This window comes from Aplysia californica, unplaced genomic scaffold (genome assembly GCF_000002075.1).
Source record: "Aplysia californica isolate F4 #8 unplaced genomic scaffold, AplCal3.0 scaffold00865, whole genome shotgun sequence".
NCBI classification, from domain to species: domain Eukaryota; kingdom Metazoa; phylum Mollusca; class Gastropoda; order Aplysiida; family Aplysiidae; genus Aplysia; species Aplysia californica.
Genome location: NW_004798135.1, coordinates 182,505 through 199,365, shown reverse-complemented (window position 1 = coordinate 199,365; position 16,861 = coordinate 182,505). Strand labels below are relative to the sequence as shown.

The 16,861-nt window shown below is 39.2% G+C and overlaps 1 protein-coding gene across 1 annotated transcript in view; it reads left to right on the top strand.

The window, feature by feature from the left end:
• Positions 1-2,511: 2,511 nt before the first annotated feature.
• LOC101854452 overlaps positions 2,512-16,861 on the top strand; it is a gene marked incomplete at its 5' end in the record, with an annotated part of 34,885 nt that continues 20,535 nt past the window's right edge. Inside the window, 7 exon segments of the mRNA XM_013089050.1 lie at positions 2,512-2,683; positions 3,865-5,612; positions 6,291-6,418; positions 7,547-8,044; positions 14,367-14,744; positions 15,054-15,273; positions 15,669-15,956. Coding sequence (XP_012944504.1) covers positions 2,589-2,683; positions 3,865-5,612; positions 6,291-6,418; positions 7,547-8,044; positions 14,367-14,744; positions 15,054-15,273; positions 15,669-15,956 — 3,355 coding nt within the window.

Below are 16,861 nucleotides of genomic sequence, written 5' to 3'. Positions count from 1 at the left end.
TCTCTCTCTCTCTCTCTCTCTCTCTCTCTCTCTCTCTCTCTCTCTCTCTCTCTCTCTCTCTCTCTCAACGTACTTGTCCCATTACGCACGTTCAGTTTCCACATTTGAGTTGCCATGACGTCATGTGCGAAGACGGTTTCCACTTATTGAATGCGTCGAAATTCGTGTTTCCGCTTAATCCATGGTTTTTCTCTTTCTTACAAAGCTCCAGTACAATGCGACTACCTTTGCTACGAAAAATTTCTTCGGCCTCTCTCTACCCCCCCCCCCCCTTTTTTTTAATTTTTTAAAAATTTGTTCCTTTAAAATGAAGAGGGGAAAAATCTGCTTTTAATAAACTATTTCTTTCAGACACAAGTGATGAAATCACTTGTAAACACGGGGAGGCGTGATATATATATTATTTATATATATTATGGGCGTACGTGCTGTTTTTGTACTGTCGCCAGGTCTTGGAGTGCACAAGTGCTGGTGCATTGAGTGCCCCCCTCAATCAAAGGTTCTCTAATACATACACGATCTTTGCCTCAATTCTCTTCCGCCAAAGACCAAAGAAGTAACGGGTGCAGTTGGGGCCACTGTAAATGTCAGATCGGGAATTCCCACCATGAAATAATCTGATTTGATACCTCATTCCGATATCGGTTTGAGAAAATATAATACAATTTGGTATTTTTGTCATCTTTGAGTCGTCTACAACTTTTTATAATTTGATCGATAGATCAAGTGCTGTACAGATTCAGTGTTTTTCAAGTGCTGTACAGGTGTCTGTGTTTTTGACTGGGAATTTCTTCAGACGAATTTTGTTTGCCATAGCATAGCATGCCATAGTGCAAGCCTATTAACATTTGTTGTTGTTTTATGCTGTATTGTTTCATTTATTGTTGTTTTATGCTGTACTGTTTCATTTACTGTTGTTTTATGCTGTACTGTTTATGGTGACAATAATATTGTGGTAGTGGATATGCTGACTTGAGAATTTTTTACACTTGAGTCATAGTTTCATTTTCATGAAATAGGTTGTACCAGCAACAAACTGTACTTAGAACTTTAATGAGCACACCTGTGTCCGTCAAAAATCGATGTTGCCATCTGCTGTGACTGGTTCAATCAGAAAGGTTTTTTTTTTAGAAATAGTATACTTTTTCAACTCTCTGAAATGTTTTTTTTTTATAATGGCTTATTTGTAGGGAATCTTGGAATATTTTCCCACCTATAAAAAAGAGAAAGTGTGTCTTCCATCAGAGGTAAATGTAATCGTCCTCAAAAATCACTTGAGACTTTAAACATTTGAGAACATAGGCCTATCTTCTGTTTTTATACATGCAGTCACATCTACACAGCATCAAAGGAACTTGTTTACCACCAATCACTCTATGAAGTAATGCGTTATCTCCTTTCGATCTGTCACTTAGATTTGAATGAGAGTCATTGCAAAATAAAAGCCCAACGGGTATTCGCCTCTGATATCCGGCGATTTGAAATTTTATTCCAATTTTTTAAAAAATAGATATTGACCAAGGCCTAGATCTAAAAATATTGGCATTTTCATAATCACCGCATCATGCGCGGAGCGAAGTTTGATGCTGAATTACAAAGTTATCGTCATCTTCATCCGGTGCCTTGCCGACTGGCGTGGGGGATCATGGACCTCCACTTCACTCTGCCCAGTGTTGCAGCAATGGTGTCTGTTGTTCTTGCTGCTCCTAGCCATGTTGTTACCTTGTCCAGTATCTTTTCCCTCTGTCTGCGTCTGCCTCTCTTTCCATCAAACTTGCCTGTTGTTACAATTTTGTCCAATGCTTCTTTCTGCATTGTGTGTCCGAAGAAATTTGCCTGTCGCTACAAAGTTATGCTTATTTTTAATTTTAATTGTTCACTTCTACATTACACATTGTATCCTATGGACTTAAGTGTGAATATTGTTAAGCAACCAGTGAGTGGATGTGCCGTTGGCCGTATGTAGCCTTGTGTGTACTGTGTGTGCAGTTCTAGCGGCCAGTTCGCTGGCGGTACAACGGTGGTAAATTTACAGTAGTTTAATAAGGACCATACAACTGAGACAGTTGGCGGATGACGGTGTAAAAGGCGTAAATACTATGTTTATATTTAGGGGATTCTTTTCGTACATTAACAAAACCTGGCATGTTAGGCTGGTGGTACAAGGGGAGGTTTGACTGTACATGAAAAAATGGATTATGCTATGCGCAAGAAAATATGACTTTTTGTGCCAGTTTGAAGGTTCTTTATCGCCCTAACTTCACCACCAAGGAAAAAAAAAGAGTAAATTGCCTCTCCTCGAAAATGATGTACACTTTTGTAGGCTGATATCTAATATGCTTGTATTACTTCTTAAATCTTTTTTATTTAATCTTTTTCTATACTACAGATGGCTAGAGGGCCCCTCCTGTAGGTCCAACCTCTTTTCTAAGTCTCATTTTGTGTCTGTCTGCCCATTAAGGAATCATTATCATGTTAAAACTCTTCAAACATTTCTTTGTTCATCATCAGGTCATAAAGTCCAGGAGTGACTTTCCACCCTAGTGGAATTGAGCGTCAATGTTCAAAGGTGGAGCTTTAGAAGCATTATGAAGAATAAAGAGAAAGACAAGAGTCAGTTGCTGAGCAACCAGCTTGATGCTCTGGAAAAGCATCTGAAAGACAAAAGGAATGGAGACATCTGGTATGTTGTGATAGTTATTCCTTTAGTTTTCTATTGCCACGGAAGTGGACAAATTTGGTCTTTATCATATAAGACAGTGATGAGTGTTTTTTTATCCACTTGTTCCTTACTGGCTTTTTCATAGTTAGACTTGATAGCCTGTTTGTCTATTTTAACACTTTACAATTTTTGTTATTTAACCTAACTGTACCCTGAGTGCCATGCTCCTCATGAATGACTATTAGTGAAAACACAGGATTAGGGTGGGGAGGGCCTGCCCGGCAGTTGAGTTAAAATCATTTGGTTAAAGACACTGATACCACAAAAAGATTCCAGATATGTTTTTTCCCTCTATTTTCTATGCATTGCAACTGACCTTGACATAGTAAAAATATTCCTTCAGTTCTAGTTAACATGAAGGAATTTTGGGCCGTTTCATCTACCCTCCAGCTGACTCTTCCCCCGTTTTCTTTTTTTTTTTTTCCCTTCACAGTAGACTACCATTGTTAATACAAATTACAGAATGCATGATCAATAAGCTAAGATACCTTTATCTGTTGTTGTTTTTCCTTTAACTTTAAATTTAACTTTAAATTGTACAGCTATGCTTTATCAGTTCCGCGTTTTGTTATTTGCTTTTGCTCTGAAACTGAGTAGTAACATGGAAAAAACAAGAACCGAACAGCTTTATCCTCCCTTGTACCTCAATCTGTGCTGTCAAAGGTCCATATCAGGTTGGAAATAAGGTTTCCCCTTTTTTCAGTTTACACAGATCGGCATCGCTGTGCATGTAATGACTAAGAAATTGGTACAAGGCCAAGCATGTGATCTGATCAGTAAAAATGGTGTTGCCGCCCCCCCTTTTTTTTTTTTTTGCTCTTTTCATTAGCACTCTACTTTACACAAAATTTGCTTAAGCACAAAGTAATTCTCTGGTCCCACTAAGTTCTTGCAGTCAAAATTGTCCATATAGCCACCGATTGTCGAGGAAGTAAGTGATTGTCATAGACAGGTGGACATTTTCGACAGTGTTATCATAATGTAGAAAAAACTCAAGGGGGATGTAGCAAATAATGGTTTGTACAGATCTTGAATCAGTGGCTGTTAAAGCAGATTCAAATGTACTTTGAAACAACATACGGTTTTCATTCTTTTGGTTAATGTATGTAAACATGTTGCTGGTTTGTTTTTTTGTTTTTCAGGGAAACCTCTGTGAGTCGCAAGGATATTTCAGAAAGAAATAAGTTGTTCCTGAATGGGTCTAGTGTGGATGAGGATTCAACATGCCTGTCTATGCCTGACATTGTAGATGGCATTTACCCTTCAAACCGCAGGGATAGCTGTACACTTTCTGAGCCTCTGAGCTGGGACAAACACAAAGTTTCTGATTCCCTGAACATAAATAAGAATGAGAGTGGACCTCCTGAAAGCTATATGAGTAGCTATAGAGTTTTGAAACATCTAACTTCGAGCTGCAGCTCAGATCTGGAACCTCTAAGCATAGAAAACTTGAAGGGTTCTGACTCTTCAACATCTTTGAAAGAGAATGGGATTCTTATATACCCATCTGCCGTGAGGAGTAAAGAAGATTTGCAACTTACAAACATTTTGGACAGAAATGGGATATTTGCTCCCCCAGCCATAGTGGACAGCAATAAAGTTTTGGGGTTAATAAAGTCATGTGATGGGGATGCAGATGAGACAACACATGTCAAGCAGGTCGTCTGCAGTTTGGATGAGGAGAGGCAGTTGCAGGAGCAAAAGGAGCACAGCGGTGACTACATTACTGATAAATATACCAAAGACACACTGGAGACGGAAGATCCAGGAAAAAGATTTATGAAGGTTGCAAGTTGGGATGAGATTGAAGAAAAATGCTGTTGGAATGACAAGGAAAAAGTTGTCCTGGCAAGCGAGAGAGATACAGAGTATGTAGTAGAAATGGATGAATTTGACAAAGAAGAAAAGCTATACAGAGATAGCTTGGAGACTGAGAAAGGTGAGAAGAGTCAAGTCATTTCCATTAGTTTATCTGCCAACATTGTTGAAGATATGGCAAAATCGAAAAGTTCTATCAGTGAGAGCAACTCAGATGATACTGCCCATGAGTTTGAGGCTTTCACTGACAGACAGATGCCATCTGCTGAAACTATCCAACCCCAGGAAGACAGATTTTTCATTTCTGATGGCTTTCTAAGTTTTGAGGACTTCTCTTCGATGGAGTCTGTAATTAGTGAAGCAAACTGGTCTTTGTTAAGGAATGGTCTCTCCCTCAGTTTGGAACATTGCACAACATTTCAGGTAAACATCCAGTTCTCTGCTACTGGTGAATCTTTTATCTCAAATAATCATGTGCAGTTTTTAACCAGTCTCTCAAGTAAGAGTAGTCAAGTCCATCCTTGCTTCAAGAAAATAAACATAAGTAAAGGGCCTGAGGATACCCTTCTTGATTGCCCAGATGTTTGCTTGTCGTCCCTCAACTATGTCGACAGAGCTAAAATTTCTAAGTTTATCAACAAGACTTTCTCACTTCTGCAGAGTGAGCAGGATGAGAGAGAATTTGATGATTGCTCTATCATTAGAAAAGTGAAATACACTGGAGATTTGAAGGACAGTTTGAGTTCTGATCCCCATGATTCAGCTGTCTCTCCAGGGTATGAAGAGCATAGATACGCTGGACATAGAAACGGACAGGATGAAAAGAAAGATAAAACCCCAAGTGAAAGAACTAGGAAATCAAGAAACATAAAGCAAAATTTGCACCATGTTACAAGTAGGCATTTGAATCGACAAAGAAAACAGAAGGTCAAAAGTCGCAGGAGGCATTTTAAAGACAAGGGACGAAAACGCCAGTCAGATGCCAACCAGCTGGCATTCGGCAAACGGAAAAGAAGGAACCGAAAGGGTGGATTGATGGACAGAAATTTAAAGTGGCTGGATTGTTCTCACGGTAAGAGTGTTTTTGTTTGTGTGTGTAAGATGTAAACAACCATTTATAAACAAGTTCATGTGCCCATGTGTTGGGATGGAAACAGATCTTTCATCAGATTTCCCCATTCTTAGTCGTTTGAATAGAGGCTCATGGATTTTGGGAAGAGAGGGAATAATACATATTCACACTGAAGTGGTGAAAGGGCAAGGAGTAAAACAATGGGGTTGTAGTAAATATGTCCTTGTGATGACTAGCTGTTTGTGATATTAAGCTTACAGTAAGGGTTAGGTCTAATTCTTTTTTCTCCTTCCCATTTGTGCTATTAGCATGTTATTTAACTTAAACTAGTATTTAAATGTGGCTGTATCGTTGGACATGCACATTATAATATAGTGTCTGTCTTGCAACAAAAGCGTTTGTTGAACTGAACTGGCTGTTATTGTTAACACATTGTGCCCTTAGGCTAGGCTGAGTGCTATGCTATTTGTTTCATGTTTTTACAGGTTTTCCTGTGCCTTTTTCTGTACAGATATTAGTTCAGAGTGCCTGCCACATACTTTGTATTATAAGCCTCTCAGGCACTTGAGATTTGGAGTAGGTACTATATAAATATAATGTCTTTTTAATATCTTTGTTATTATCATTTTGAAAAGCGAACAAGAGCAGATGATGTTAATACTCATGAATTTTTTTCAGGTGACTGCCCAAAAGAACTGAAGGAACCTGTAATATTTTTACGGCTTGTAAGAGTGAGAGGCGGTGCAAATGACCATCACGAGGGATGTATGGATGGTGGGACATCCGGACATGGATCAGGTTCTCGGGTAAAATGTCTAATTCTCATTGTATTGTAGTTTCTTGGATGAAATATCTTCATTTCTCATTGTATTCTGAGCGTTTGGGCTCATAAGTATAATTTCTTTTAATTCTGGATATCTTGTTCCCTAGTTAGTTTGGTTCTTATTCCATATGACTAATGTCATTTCTTTTAGTGGTTTGAAAAAGAGATGGTATCTTTTAGGGAGGAAGTGAGGGAAATGCCACACCCAAAATTGTGGGAGCAGAAAAAGATGACGTTAATTGGAGAACAAACACATATCACTTTCAGACAATAAAACTGCATTGCTGGTAAATAACAAGTTTATGTAATGAAAATTAAAGTAATTTAAAACTCTAAAATGAAAGTGCTTGAAAAGATCTTTTCATTTGATGCTACACAACTCATAGATCACAAGCTAAACTGTGTCAAAAGAATAGGAAAAAATCATCAGAAAAAACAATCTGAAAATCAATGCCATGAATGAGCATTTGCGTTTTTTCATTCTTGACTTTTGTATTTTCTGCCATTAGTTGATGGGCCTTCTAGTGCTATCTGCTTCTTTTTCTTCCTTCTGTATTTACAGAAGAAAGGGTTTCTGTTATTGTTTTAAGTAGGTGTAAACAACGCACTATTCATCTTTTAATCAAATGAAGTCTTAAGAGTTTTTTATTCTAGCCATTCAAATTTTGTGACTTTAAAAAAATGTATTTTATGTAAGCCCTCTTCCATTCCTCCTTTCAAGTGTATAACATGCTAATCTTGACATAGAACTTTGGAAGTTGCCATTGGTGGTTGTTTTCAGGACATATTTTTCGGCAACTTGAACTTTCTTTCAGTTAATAGCAAGATTATATTTTTAACTCTGCTGATTCAATGCATTCAAAATGTGCAGTGCTTTCACCACAGTCGTGCGCTATTTTACTGTCTAGTATCTGCTAGGAAATACTCTCTTTTGACTTTAGAGGAACTCTCCTGATTTGAGAGACAGGAGGAATTGATGTTCCAGATTATGATTTAGATTCAGTTAGAGCTTTTGTAATGTCCTGCTCATTTTGTAAGCTTTACAATAATTAGTGTTGTATTTTAATGAGTTCCTTGCATCACAGCAATTGTTTCACTTCTATTTGATCAGGAGGAGAAGGACATTTCTGGTGGCCAAAACGGACGAGGGCATGGCAATGGAAATAAGGATTGGGGAGGAGACAGTAACAGCAGAGACAGTGGTGGTCACAATACTAATGGGAGAGATGGAGATGGACCCAATAAAGATGGTGGCAGTGGAAATGGCGAAAGGGATCAGGGCAACCCAGATGATGGAGACGATGATGATAATGGTGGAGATGATGAGGAAGATGATAAGAGCAAGGGCAAAAAGGATCCAGAGGGGAGAAATGTTCCCAGACTGGATAATGTTCCAGACCCTGCGTTGAGGGGCCAGCCTTCTGGTGGTGATGAGAGGTCAAGAGCTGCCCATGAGATTAGGGAAGCCATGGCTCAAAGCCCGTCCCCTGGTGAGCAGGAAGCAGCAGATAGGCCACCAGGTCTTTTAACTGAAGAGGGTGAGGAAGAGCATTCAGTGGAGCACACTGCGATGTCCATTGACCATATCTGTGATGTCATTGGAATGGCGGTACGTTTCCTTATGTTGTCATTTGACATTTTCATCCTTGCTAAAAGCTTCTAATTAAAGGTGAAACTAATCTTGCAGGTGCAGTAATGAAACTAATTTAGATTTTAATGTGTAATTCTCAGTGTAGGATCAGTTCTTACAACTAGACATAACCTTTGAAAGGAGATATGGCACCTTTTAAAAATATTGTAAAATTTGAACTGAGAACAGTTTGTAATGGAGAAATATGGTTGACACTGACTGCAGATTCTACTGAAAATGCCATATGTAGTTCTAATTATAAGCAGTGCTTCCAATCTTCTGTATTTTTACGGAAATCAATACTTTCTGACAGTTTTGTACTTGCTCCCCAATCATTATCACCCGTAAAAAAGTGCAATAGCACAGGGCTACGGAAATTCCGTGGCAGAGGATCCATACTTGCCCTCGTTTTGTCTTCTATAGGCCTATGTCTTGGTTGCGGATATACACAGTAATTCTCTCGGCAATAAGTTATTGTGGGAACTTGCCAGATTTCACATTTCATGCAATCACCCATTATCCTGCTTTGCATTTATTGCAGGTTGGTCGGCAATACATTTTTAGCCGCAAATTGATCAACATCTGGCTAGCCATTCTAACAAACTTTGTGTGCCAATTTCCTCCTTTCTTTCTTTCACTCGTTTTTTCTGTCTATCTTCGGATTGTTGCCGCAGCTGGAAAATCTGCGCGTTGATCAAGTAAACTGACTTGTGATTTTAGACAGAAAATCACTGTCAGAAAGCAACTTTTTTGGCGAATTTGTCTAGATCTAGAGAAATTGTCAGTGCGATGATTTTACCGGAGCATGGGAAGGGCCATGATGAAAGAAATTTATGCTAAAACTACTCATATCAAGAATGATTCGAAGTGGTGTTCGTGGGTTGTGATTCAAACGTGAAAATGGAAAATTACAGTATACACTGGGTAACTCTTTACTCCATCGTCAAGGTACATATCTATTCATTATTCCCAGATTTGCCTTCTGGCAATGGTGGGATGACAAATTAATTAAGTTATGACTTATAGTGACTTCGCAATGGCAAGGGGAACCTGCTTTTATACATTGCCAGCAATGGAAAGATTTGTAGTTGTAGAAATCAAACAAGACAAATTTTTGGTGATAAAGTAGGTGATGAGTTGTTGGCAATCTCTTCAAACAGGCTCCAAAATGCCAATTTCAACCCTCTCACAGCGGTTATAGAGCGCCCATTTAGTTTTGGCTGGCGCGAGGCAAGCAAGCCCGCGCTTCCCCAGGTCACGGGGTCATTTACCTGCGCCGCCGGGGATTTCCCTAATCAGCCGAACACCGGCAGCGCTCTTGTATTTTTTGCAAAGTTTACCAGCACAGTGAGCCAAAGCTAATGTAAGATGAATATTTTAATAAAGACCACGTAAATATTCAACATATTAAGGAAGAAAATGAAGAAATCGGAAGAACATGGTACATTACACTTAAAAGCTGTGAAGTTCTCAAAAAGGGGACTTAATTTGATAAATGTGTCATGGGTAATCAATTATAAACATCGATTTAAATATGATTGCCCCCAACGAATTCAATCAAATTTGCACACAGGACTGAGAACATAATGAAATTTGTACTGACAAAGGGGCATATGCACGAAGTTTCTGGATCCGTAATTATTCAGGTTTGAAGTTGATTTTTGCAATACTCTTGCTTTGCGACCTTGTTTTTTCATAGCGATATCCACGATACATGTAACTACAGAACAGATCTTTTCTTGCCGATACACTTATGAAAACACAACCTAAACACAAAATACAAAAAGAACACAATATTGCTGGACTGGAGGAATTATCTAATTTTTCCGCTGTAAGCTTTCGTCTTTTGATGGGTGGTGCACACGACAGAGTAGCTCAGGGTGGGTTGGACGTGTTGTGACTGCATGATTGTTTTGACATGTTTTTCTTTGTCTGTTAGGCCACGGTTGCATGAATGAGATCACCCCCTTGCTCACAATGGAAGGCCATTCCAAACCCACATTTTTGTATCCAAGGAACGCAGTGTTTCTCAAGGATGTGTTGTTTGGGGATGACCTTTTCTTTTGATCGATTTTGATTGAGTAGCACGTGTTTTACGGCACTATCGACTCAAGACCTTTTATTTGCCAAATATGTTTCTGTATAAAGACATATATCGTGTGATGCATGACTGAATATGTGGTATTCTCTCTAAAGTGATTGGCTTTCCATGTGCAATTACTGTGTGGATATCTTTGAAGGTGTCTTTTACGTGAACAAATTTCTCTCTCAGAACAATTAATGCGGTGTCTATTATGCTTTGATTTCGTGTACATGCAACTGTTCCTTTTGCTAAAAATGATGCTAGCTGTCTGTACACATGGGCTGTGATGTATTTTTGGCAGTGGCTTCCTATAAATGAACGGCTGTGGTAGGCCTGTGGTGTGAGGTTGTGTTGTTTGAGGATGTTATCAAATTCAGAGCAGGCAGGACTTGACCTTGGAATAAGCTCCCCAAACTCTAACTCTGACAGCTGATCATGTACACTAGAACCCTTCCTCTCAAATCTCTCTGCTTCTCGTGGATTATCCGACAAAATCTGACAGCCCTGTAACAATTGAATGTCCTCGTTTTTTTCCAGCCCTCTTTCATTTTTGGGTGACCTTATTTAGGCCACATATGGCCTAAATAAGCTAAACCCCCCTCCCTTACCTTATTTGGGCCACAGGTGGCCTAAATAAGCTAAACCCCCCTCCCTTACCTTATTTAGGCCACACATGTGGCCTGAATAAGCTAAACCCCCCTCCCTTACCTTATTTAGGCCACATATGTAGTCAAAATAACCAAACCAATGTAAAGCATTGTTTTCTTTAGAAGTTACATTATTATTTCTTTAAAACTTTTCACATCCATTTTCCTTCACAGCCGTATCGTACATGACATGTGATGTAGAATCAATTTAAGGTCCTTGGAAAGGTGACCAGAAAATAACAAAATTATTTTGCACTTGCAATTTTTTGGACAAATTAAAGTCTACCTAATTATATTTTTTTCCCCTCATTTTTCTTCACTATAAATGACAACTGGCATGTATTGTTTACAGTTATTATCAAGAAAGTGGATAGGCGGACTACGGGGTCTATCTAGCCAAAAGGATAGGTGGACCCCAGGGTCTACCTAACAAAATGTTAGGTTTTAGGATGTGAACCCCGGAGTCAGCGTAGTGAAATAAGTAGATCTAGGTTTAACTAAGGATCGGTGGACCCCGGGGTCAACATAATGAAATAAGTAGATCTAAGTTTATTTTATAATAGGACTGGCGGAGCCCGTGGTCAAAGTAGTGAAATTATAAGTAGATATATAGGTTTAATTAAGGATTGGAGGAACACAGGGTCAATGTAGTGAAATCAGTAGATCTAGGTTTAATTAAGGATTGGTGGACCCTGGGGTCAATGTAGTGAAATAAGTACATGTAGATAGATCTAGGTTTAATTTTAAGGATTGGTGGACCCTGGAGTCAACGTAGTGAAATAGGTAGGTTTAAGGTGGACCCCAGGGTCTACCTAACGAAACACTAGTTAGGTTATAGAATAGGTGGATCCTGCGGTCACCGTAGTAAAATAAGTAGGTTTAATCAAGGTGTCCCGGGGGTCCACCAATCCTTAATTAAACCTTCTTAATCCTCTATGGCTATGGTGACTCCGGGTTCCACCAATCTTTAAAGAAACCTACTTATTTCACTGCGGTGACCCCAGGGTCCACCTGTCCTAAAACCTAGTACCAATCCTTACTTAAACCAAACCTTATTTCACTACGGTGACTCCGGGGTCCACATCCTAAAACCTAGTATTTCGCTATGCAGACCCCGGAGTCCACCTATCCTCTACAGGACTATACTATTATTATCAATTTGCAATTTTCATTGATTAGCATTTTTTTTTAAATATTGAATCAGAGTGCAGGGGAGACCGAGGCACCCGGTCGATTCGGTGGTCGGCTTTTGTAGATCTATGCATTTTTTACGGAAAGCCGTATTACCTAACCCTATTACTAGATCTATTAGTGTTGTGAAAACTTCAACCTCTACAGCTCAGGCGTCAAAAGATGCTGGTAAATAATAATAGATCTACGTCCTGAAGTTTCATAATTTATTTTTATACAGAATAACACAGTACACAGTCAGTAGTTTTTATTTCATCGAGTTATAAAAATGGCCTTCGTATAAAAATTGCCTTGTTTTCAGAAGCAAGTTTTAATAGTTCTAGTTCTACCTAATCGATTTTCACGCGAATTCAACCATTTTGATGATCTTTCTTTTCCTTTTAAAAAGATGTAGATCTAGGCCTGTCGGATGTGGCAGTGCGAATAGCACTGAGTTGTTTAGATCTAGATCTAGATCTAGACCCATCAAAACACAAGGCTTCGTGGCCGATCACAAAAGTCTACGGGGCTTATCGAGGCCGATTCGCCCTGCCGCGAGCACGTTCACTAAACTGCCTACTAGATAGAATCTACTACCAAACATTCTCTACACGATCTTTGCTACTACTACTACTAGGCCTACTAGCCTACATGTACTACTACGAGACAGTACGAGAGAGTGTCACTCAGGCAAAGATAGTGTAACTTTGACTCAGCCACGTAGTATACACACTTTTTAAACCCCAAATTTAACCCGGAAGTCCATTCGGAGGATTTGACCTTTTCACTTGACCAAAATGTGCCAAAATGGTAGCCTAGCTTTTGCCCCTCCATGAAGGAAAAATCCGGCCCTCATTCAAACCATTGGAATTGAGCAAAATTTTGCGTATTGTGCTTTGTTCTTTACAATATTCATTATGGTTATGATTTATAAGTTGTACACTGAGGCAAAACCATACTAAATGAGAAAGGTGCACCATTATGAAAGTGGAATGAACTCAGTTGCCTGAAAAGGGTAGTTTGAGCATGTGTGGCCTAAATAAGCTAAACCCCCCTCCCTTACCTTATTTAGGCCATATGTGGCCTAAATAAGCACTCCCTTCATTTTTTGCCGTAGATATGCACATTTTGTCCTATTCCAGGCGTGCAATTCTCCATAGATTGATGGGCCAGCTATACATCTATATCATGTGCAGCCTCCTCAAGAAGGCGATGATGTTTGAGCACAATGCCCACCATATGATCATGTTGAGTGTGGCTCTCCATGACAAAAATATTGTTAAAATTGACAACGAAATTCAGATGTAGTAGAGGCAAGAAAACTAAAAACAGCAAGGATGAATGTTCAGAGTGGTGGGTTGGTATTTTTAAAAAATCACAGAAAATCATAGAATAACTTCGTGCATTTGAAACTTGCACATGTAAATGAAAATTGTCCCCACAGTTGATACATGAATTTCTGTTTAAATCGTTGGGGGCCGGATTGATATATCTAAATCCAAACTGAAAAAGTTCTAAACATTGAAGATGCCAGTTTGAAAATCACAGACTTACTTAAATCCCTTGTAAAACTGATATAATCGGACTTACAAGAAAACAAGTTATACCGGCCTACAGGTCAAACATAGCATGTTACAATGAAATCTCAATCGGCCTTGTAGCATTTATAGTTTCAGAGTTAGGAGACTTTCAATTCGCACTAAAACGCCATATTTACTACTGCCCCGGCACAGGAGGAGTGACGCTGCGGTCACCCCAATTAACCCCTCTGACAAGTGATTTATGACTACGCGCTGGGCTGTCGGGCGGGGCGGGCAGGGTGGTGAGGATGGTCGGGGAGGAACTGGGGAAGGAAAACTAAGTGAGCGGTCTGGACGGTATTTTATCCGCTGTGCTCTAAAAGCACTAAATTTCAATTTCTTCGGGGGTTTCACCCCCAGAGCCCCCGTAGAATTTTCCTTACTTTTCAGCTTCAGCTGTTGGAAGCAGTATTTAAGAGCTGGCAAATTCTGAATCAGTTTAATGAACACTGCTGTGAGACTGTACTGGTAAAGGTCTCTGGTGCTGTAAGATACATTCAAGAGAACATAATATTATTATTGCCAATGTTGTTGTTTTTCATAGTTTATAAAAATTCTTTCTAGGAAGTTGTTGTGTGCACCATCTTAGTCAGACATACACCTTTTTTAGTCATTGTTGTGTATTGTCTAATTTTTCCTTCCTTCCTTCTTCCCTCTTCTTTGTTCTCTCAAATAGGCAAATAACTACTTCTTCAAAATATCTTATGTTTATTTAGAAGAGCATTGCTGTCTTACATACAAAAAGTCAGACATTTTATAACCATAATTGTATTGATGATCGTCTTTTTGTCTCAAACAAACAAAACATATTTCTCCTTCAGACTTCAGGCCCACCGGTGAATGTAGCGCCAGAGGTTGGTGATCAATTTAACGTCTGTCTGAGTGAGAACCTCCACCAGCTGTCAAACCTGTCTCCCAGAGAGTTGGATGCAGGCTCAGGGGGCATGGGCTGCTGTCTTTGCATCGTCCTGTCTGGTCTGCTCACGCACATGGCAGATACAGAATGCTCGTGTCGCGCTGGGCAGTGCAACCAGTGTTCCCAAGCTTTTCACCTCATCATGTGGCATGCTCAACTCTGCATCCAGGCCAACAGGAAGAAGTCACGCATATCCAGTTCTGATCTCTGCTACAAGATCTGCAAGAGTTCAGACTGGAAGTGGGAGAAGTTACACAGCAATGCAGATCGACTCAGAGTCAAGGTATAGTAGTGTCAAACTAGCATGCTGTGACAACTCATTCGTATAAAGAGCATAATATATTTTTTATAAATGTTCTTTTCACTTTCAAATACTTAAGTCAAAAGTTGAAAGGATCTGTAGGTGTGTAAGAAAGGTTGAGGATCTTTCCCTTCCACAAAATGTTGAGATGTACAGGGTTTATGAAGAGTGCACTGTTTTTACTCCACAATTTGCATTTTTTACTATTTAAAGTTTAAAAAATTTTCCTTTCACTATTCTTTTTTTGCACAATTGTCTATTTTAGCATCTTGACTTTCTTGTCCATTACAGGTGAAAAAGTATTGTGCCAAAGTTCTGGGTAGTTCACCGGCTGAGCCAGCAGTGGGCGCCACAGGGATGAGTGAGCTGGATCACCGGGAAGATGGGTCCAGCACAGGTCCTCCAACCTCCAGCAACACCTCACTGTCCCTGGGTGGAAACCTTGTCACTTCTCCCGCTGAGGAACCTGGCGAACTGGAACATCTACCTAGCTATAGCTTCACCTCAGCAGGTACGGTTTGTTGATGATGACTCAACACTTATTGTATGCACAGGATTCAGAATGTATCTCTTGTCGTTAAAATTCTTTCACAGTTTGAAAATGAAGTGTGGACCTGGAGAAAAGTATGAGGAAAAAAAGGTGTTGTTGATAGCTACTCACAAGTAATATAATTTATGTAAAATACATGTATGTAACCTTTATTTTTATGTTACTCTTAACTTCTTACTATTCATTCGGTGAATGGGATGTAACTAATATCATATAATTTAATGTTATTTTTCAGTGTAGCTAGCAACAGGCATTGGACGAAAATAAAATTTTTTAAATCTGGCCCATATAAGTGTAAACAATTTTGTTAGCTTCAGTGACCCTTCTAACAATTTTGTTTCGGTTGTCCTCTCCAGCACTCCACTCAGCACTTGTGATCAGTGGCTCTCAGAGAGACTTTCACCCATCAGGGGCATCATCATTAAGTCAGACACCAGATCACATGGGCGCCATGGCGGTGATGCCTGCTAGCCCTGTGGTACCTGCTACTGGTCCGCTGAGTCGAGCTGTAGGGTCTGCCTTAAGTTCTGGGCCGGAACAGAAAGAGCCAGAGGTGCACAAAACACCGCTGTCACGGAAGTCGAGTCAGCGTAGAGCGGCCGTCATCCCTCAGCCCATCCCAGAAGAAACAGGCGAGGCATCAGGTATTTGTAGGTCATAGACAAAAAATCATAAACTTTTGGTGCTATAGTACACTCGAAACAAAACATTTAAAGAATAAAGCGATTAGAATTTTCACTGTTCAATTTTTGAGGTATTTGTATATTGTCGACCATTGTGTTCAGACTGTTTTCGGTTGATACCAGTTCCGAAATGAATTAGCATTTTACTTTCTCCCCGGACATCACTCGTTTGCCTTTCTGGGTTATATCATATATGATTTTCATTGTTAACTTAGTACTGGTTGTTGCTCAAAGGCTCGAAGCTCAGGATAAGCAATTTCCACTATCTGTTCTTTTGTATTTTTAATATTATCCATGGGACTCCCAACAGACTTCAGTAATCTCTTTTCCCAGAAAGAAGAATTGGGTACGCAATAAGGACCTTCTGTTTCTGTTATTTGATATTATTTGCGCTATAGTATTGATAATGATAAAAGATAAGATGAAAGTTGGATATAATAAGTGGAACCTAACCATATCTTTTATATTGCGTTACTGACAGAAGTATTTTTTGCTCGTTTCTTTTCATATGCATGTTTATTGGTTGGTTAGATTTTTTTAATAACCTTTTCAATTATGTAGACCTTTCTAGATTGGCAAGTGCACACTCTACTGGAGATTAATTTAGCTTGTCTGTTTCAGAATTTATCAATGAAATAGCCCTGTGAAAACTTACAAAGTTTTCATTGATTTTTTAGTCAATCAATTTATAGTATGAAAGTAGCTTTAATGTACAAAAATGTCCAGTTTATTTCTTTCTATTTGAAAATAACTCGGGTTTAAAGAAACAAAGGATTTTAAGTCAGGCTTTTAGCAATTTTCATTTCTCAGTCTCAACCATTGGTCTTTTGTGCAGAACAGGTTGCCAAACTTTTGCTAAAATTGAA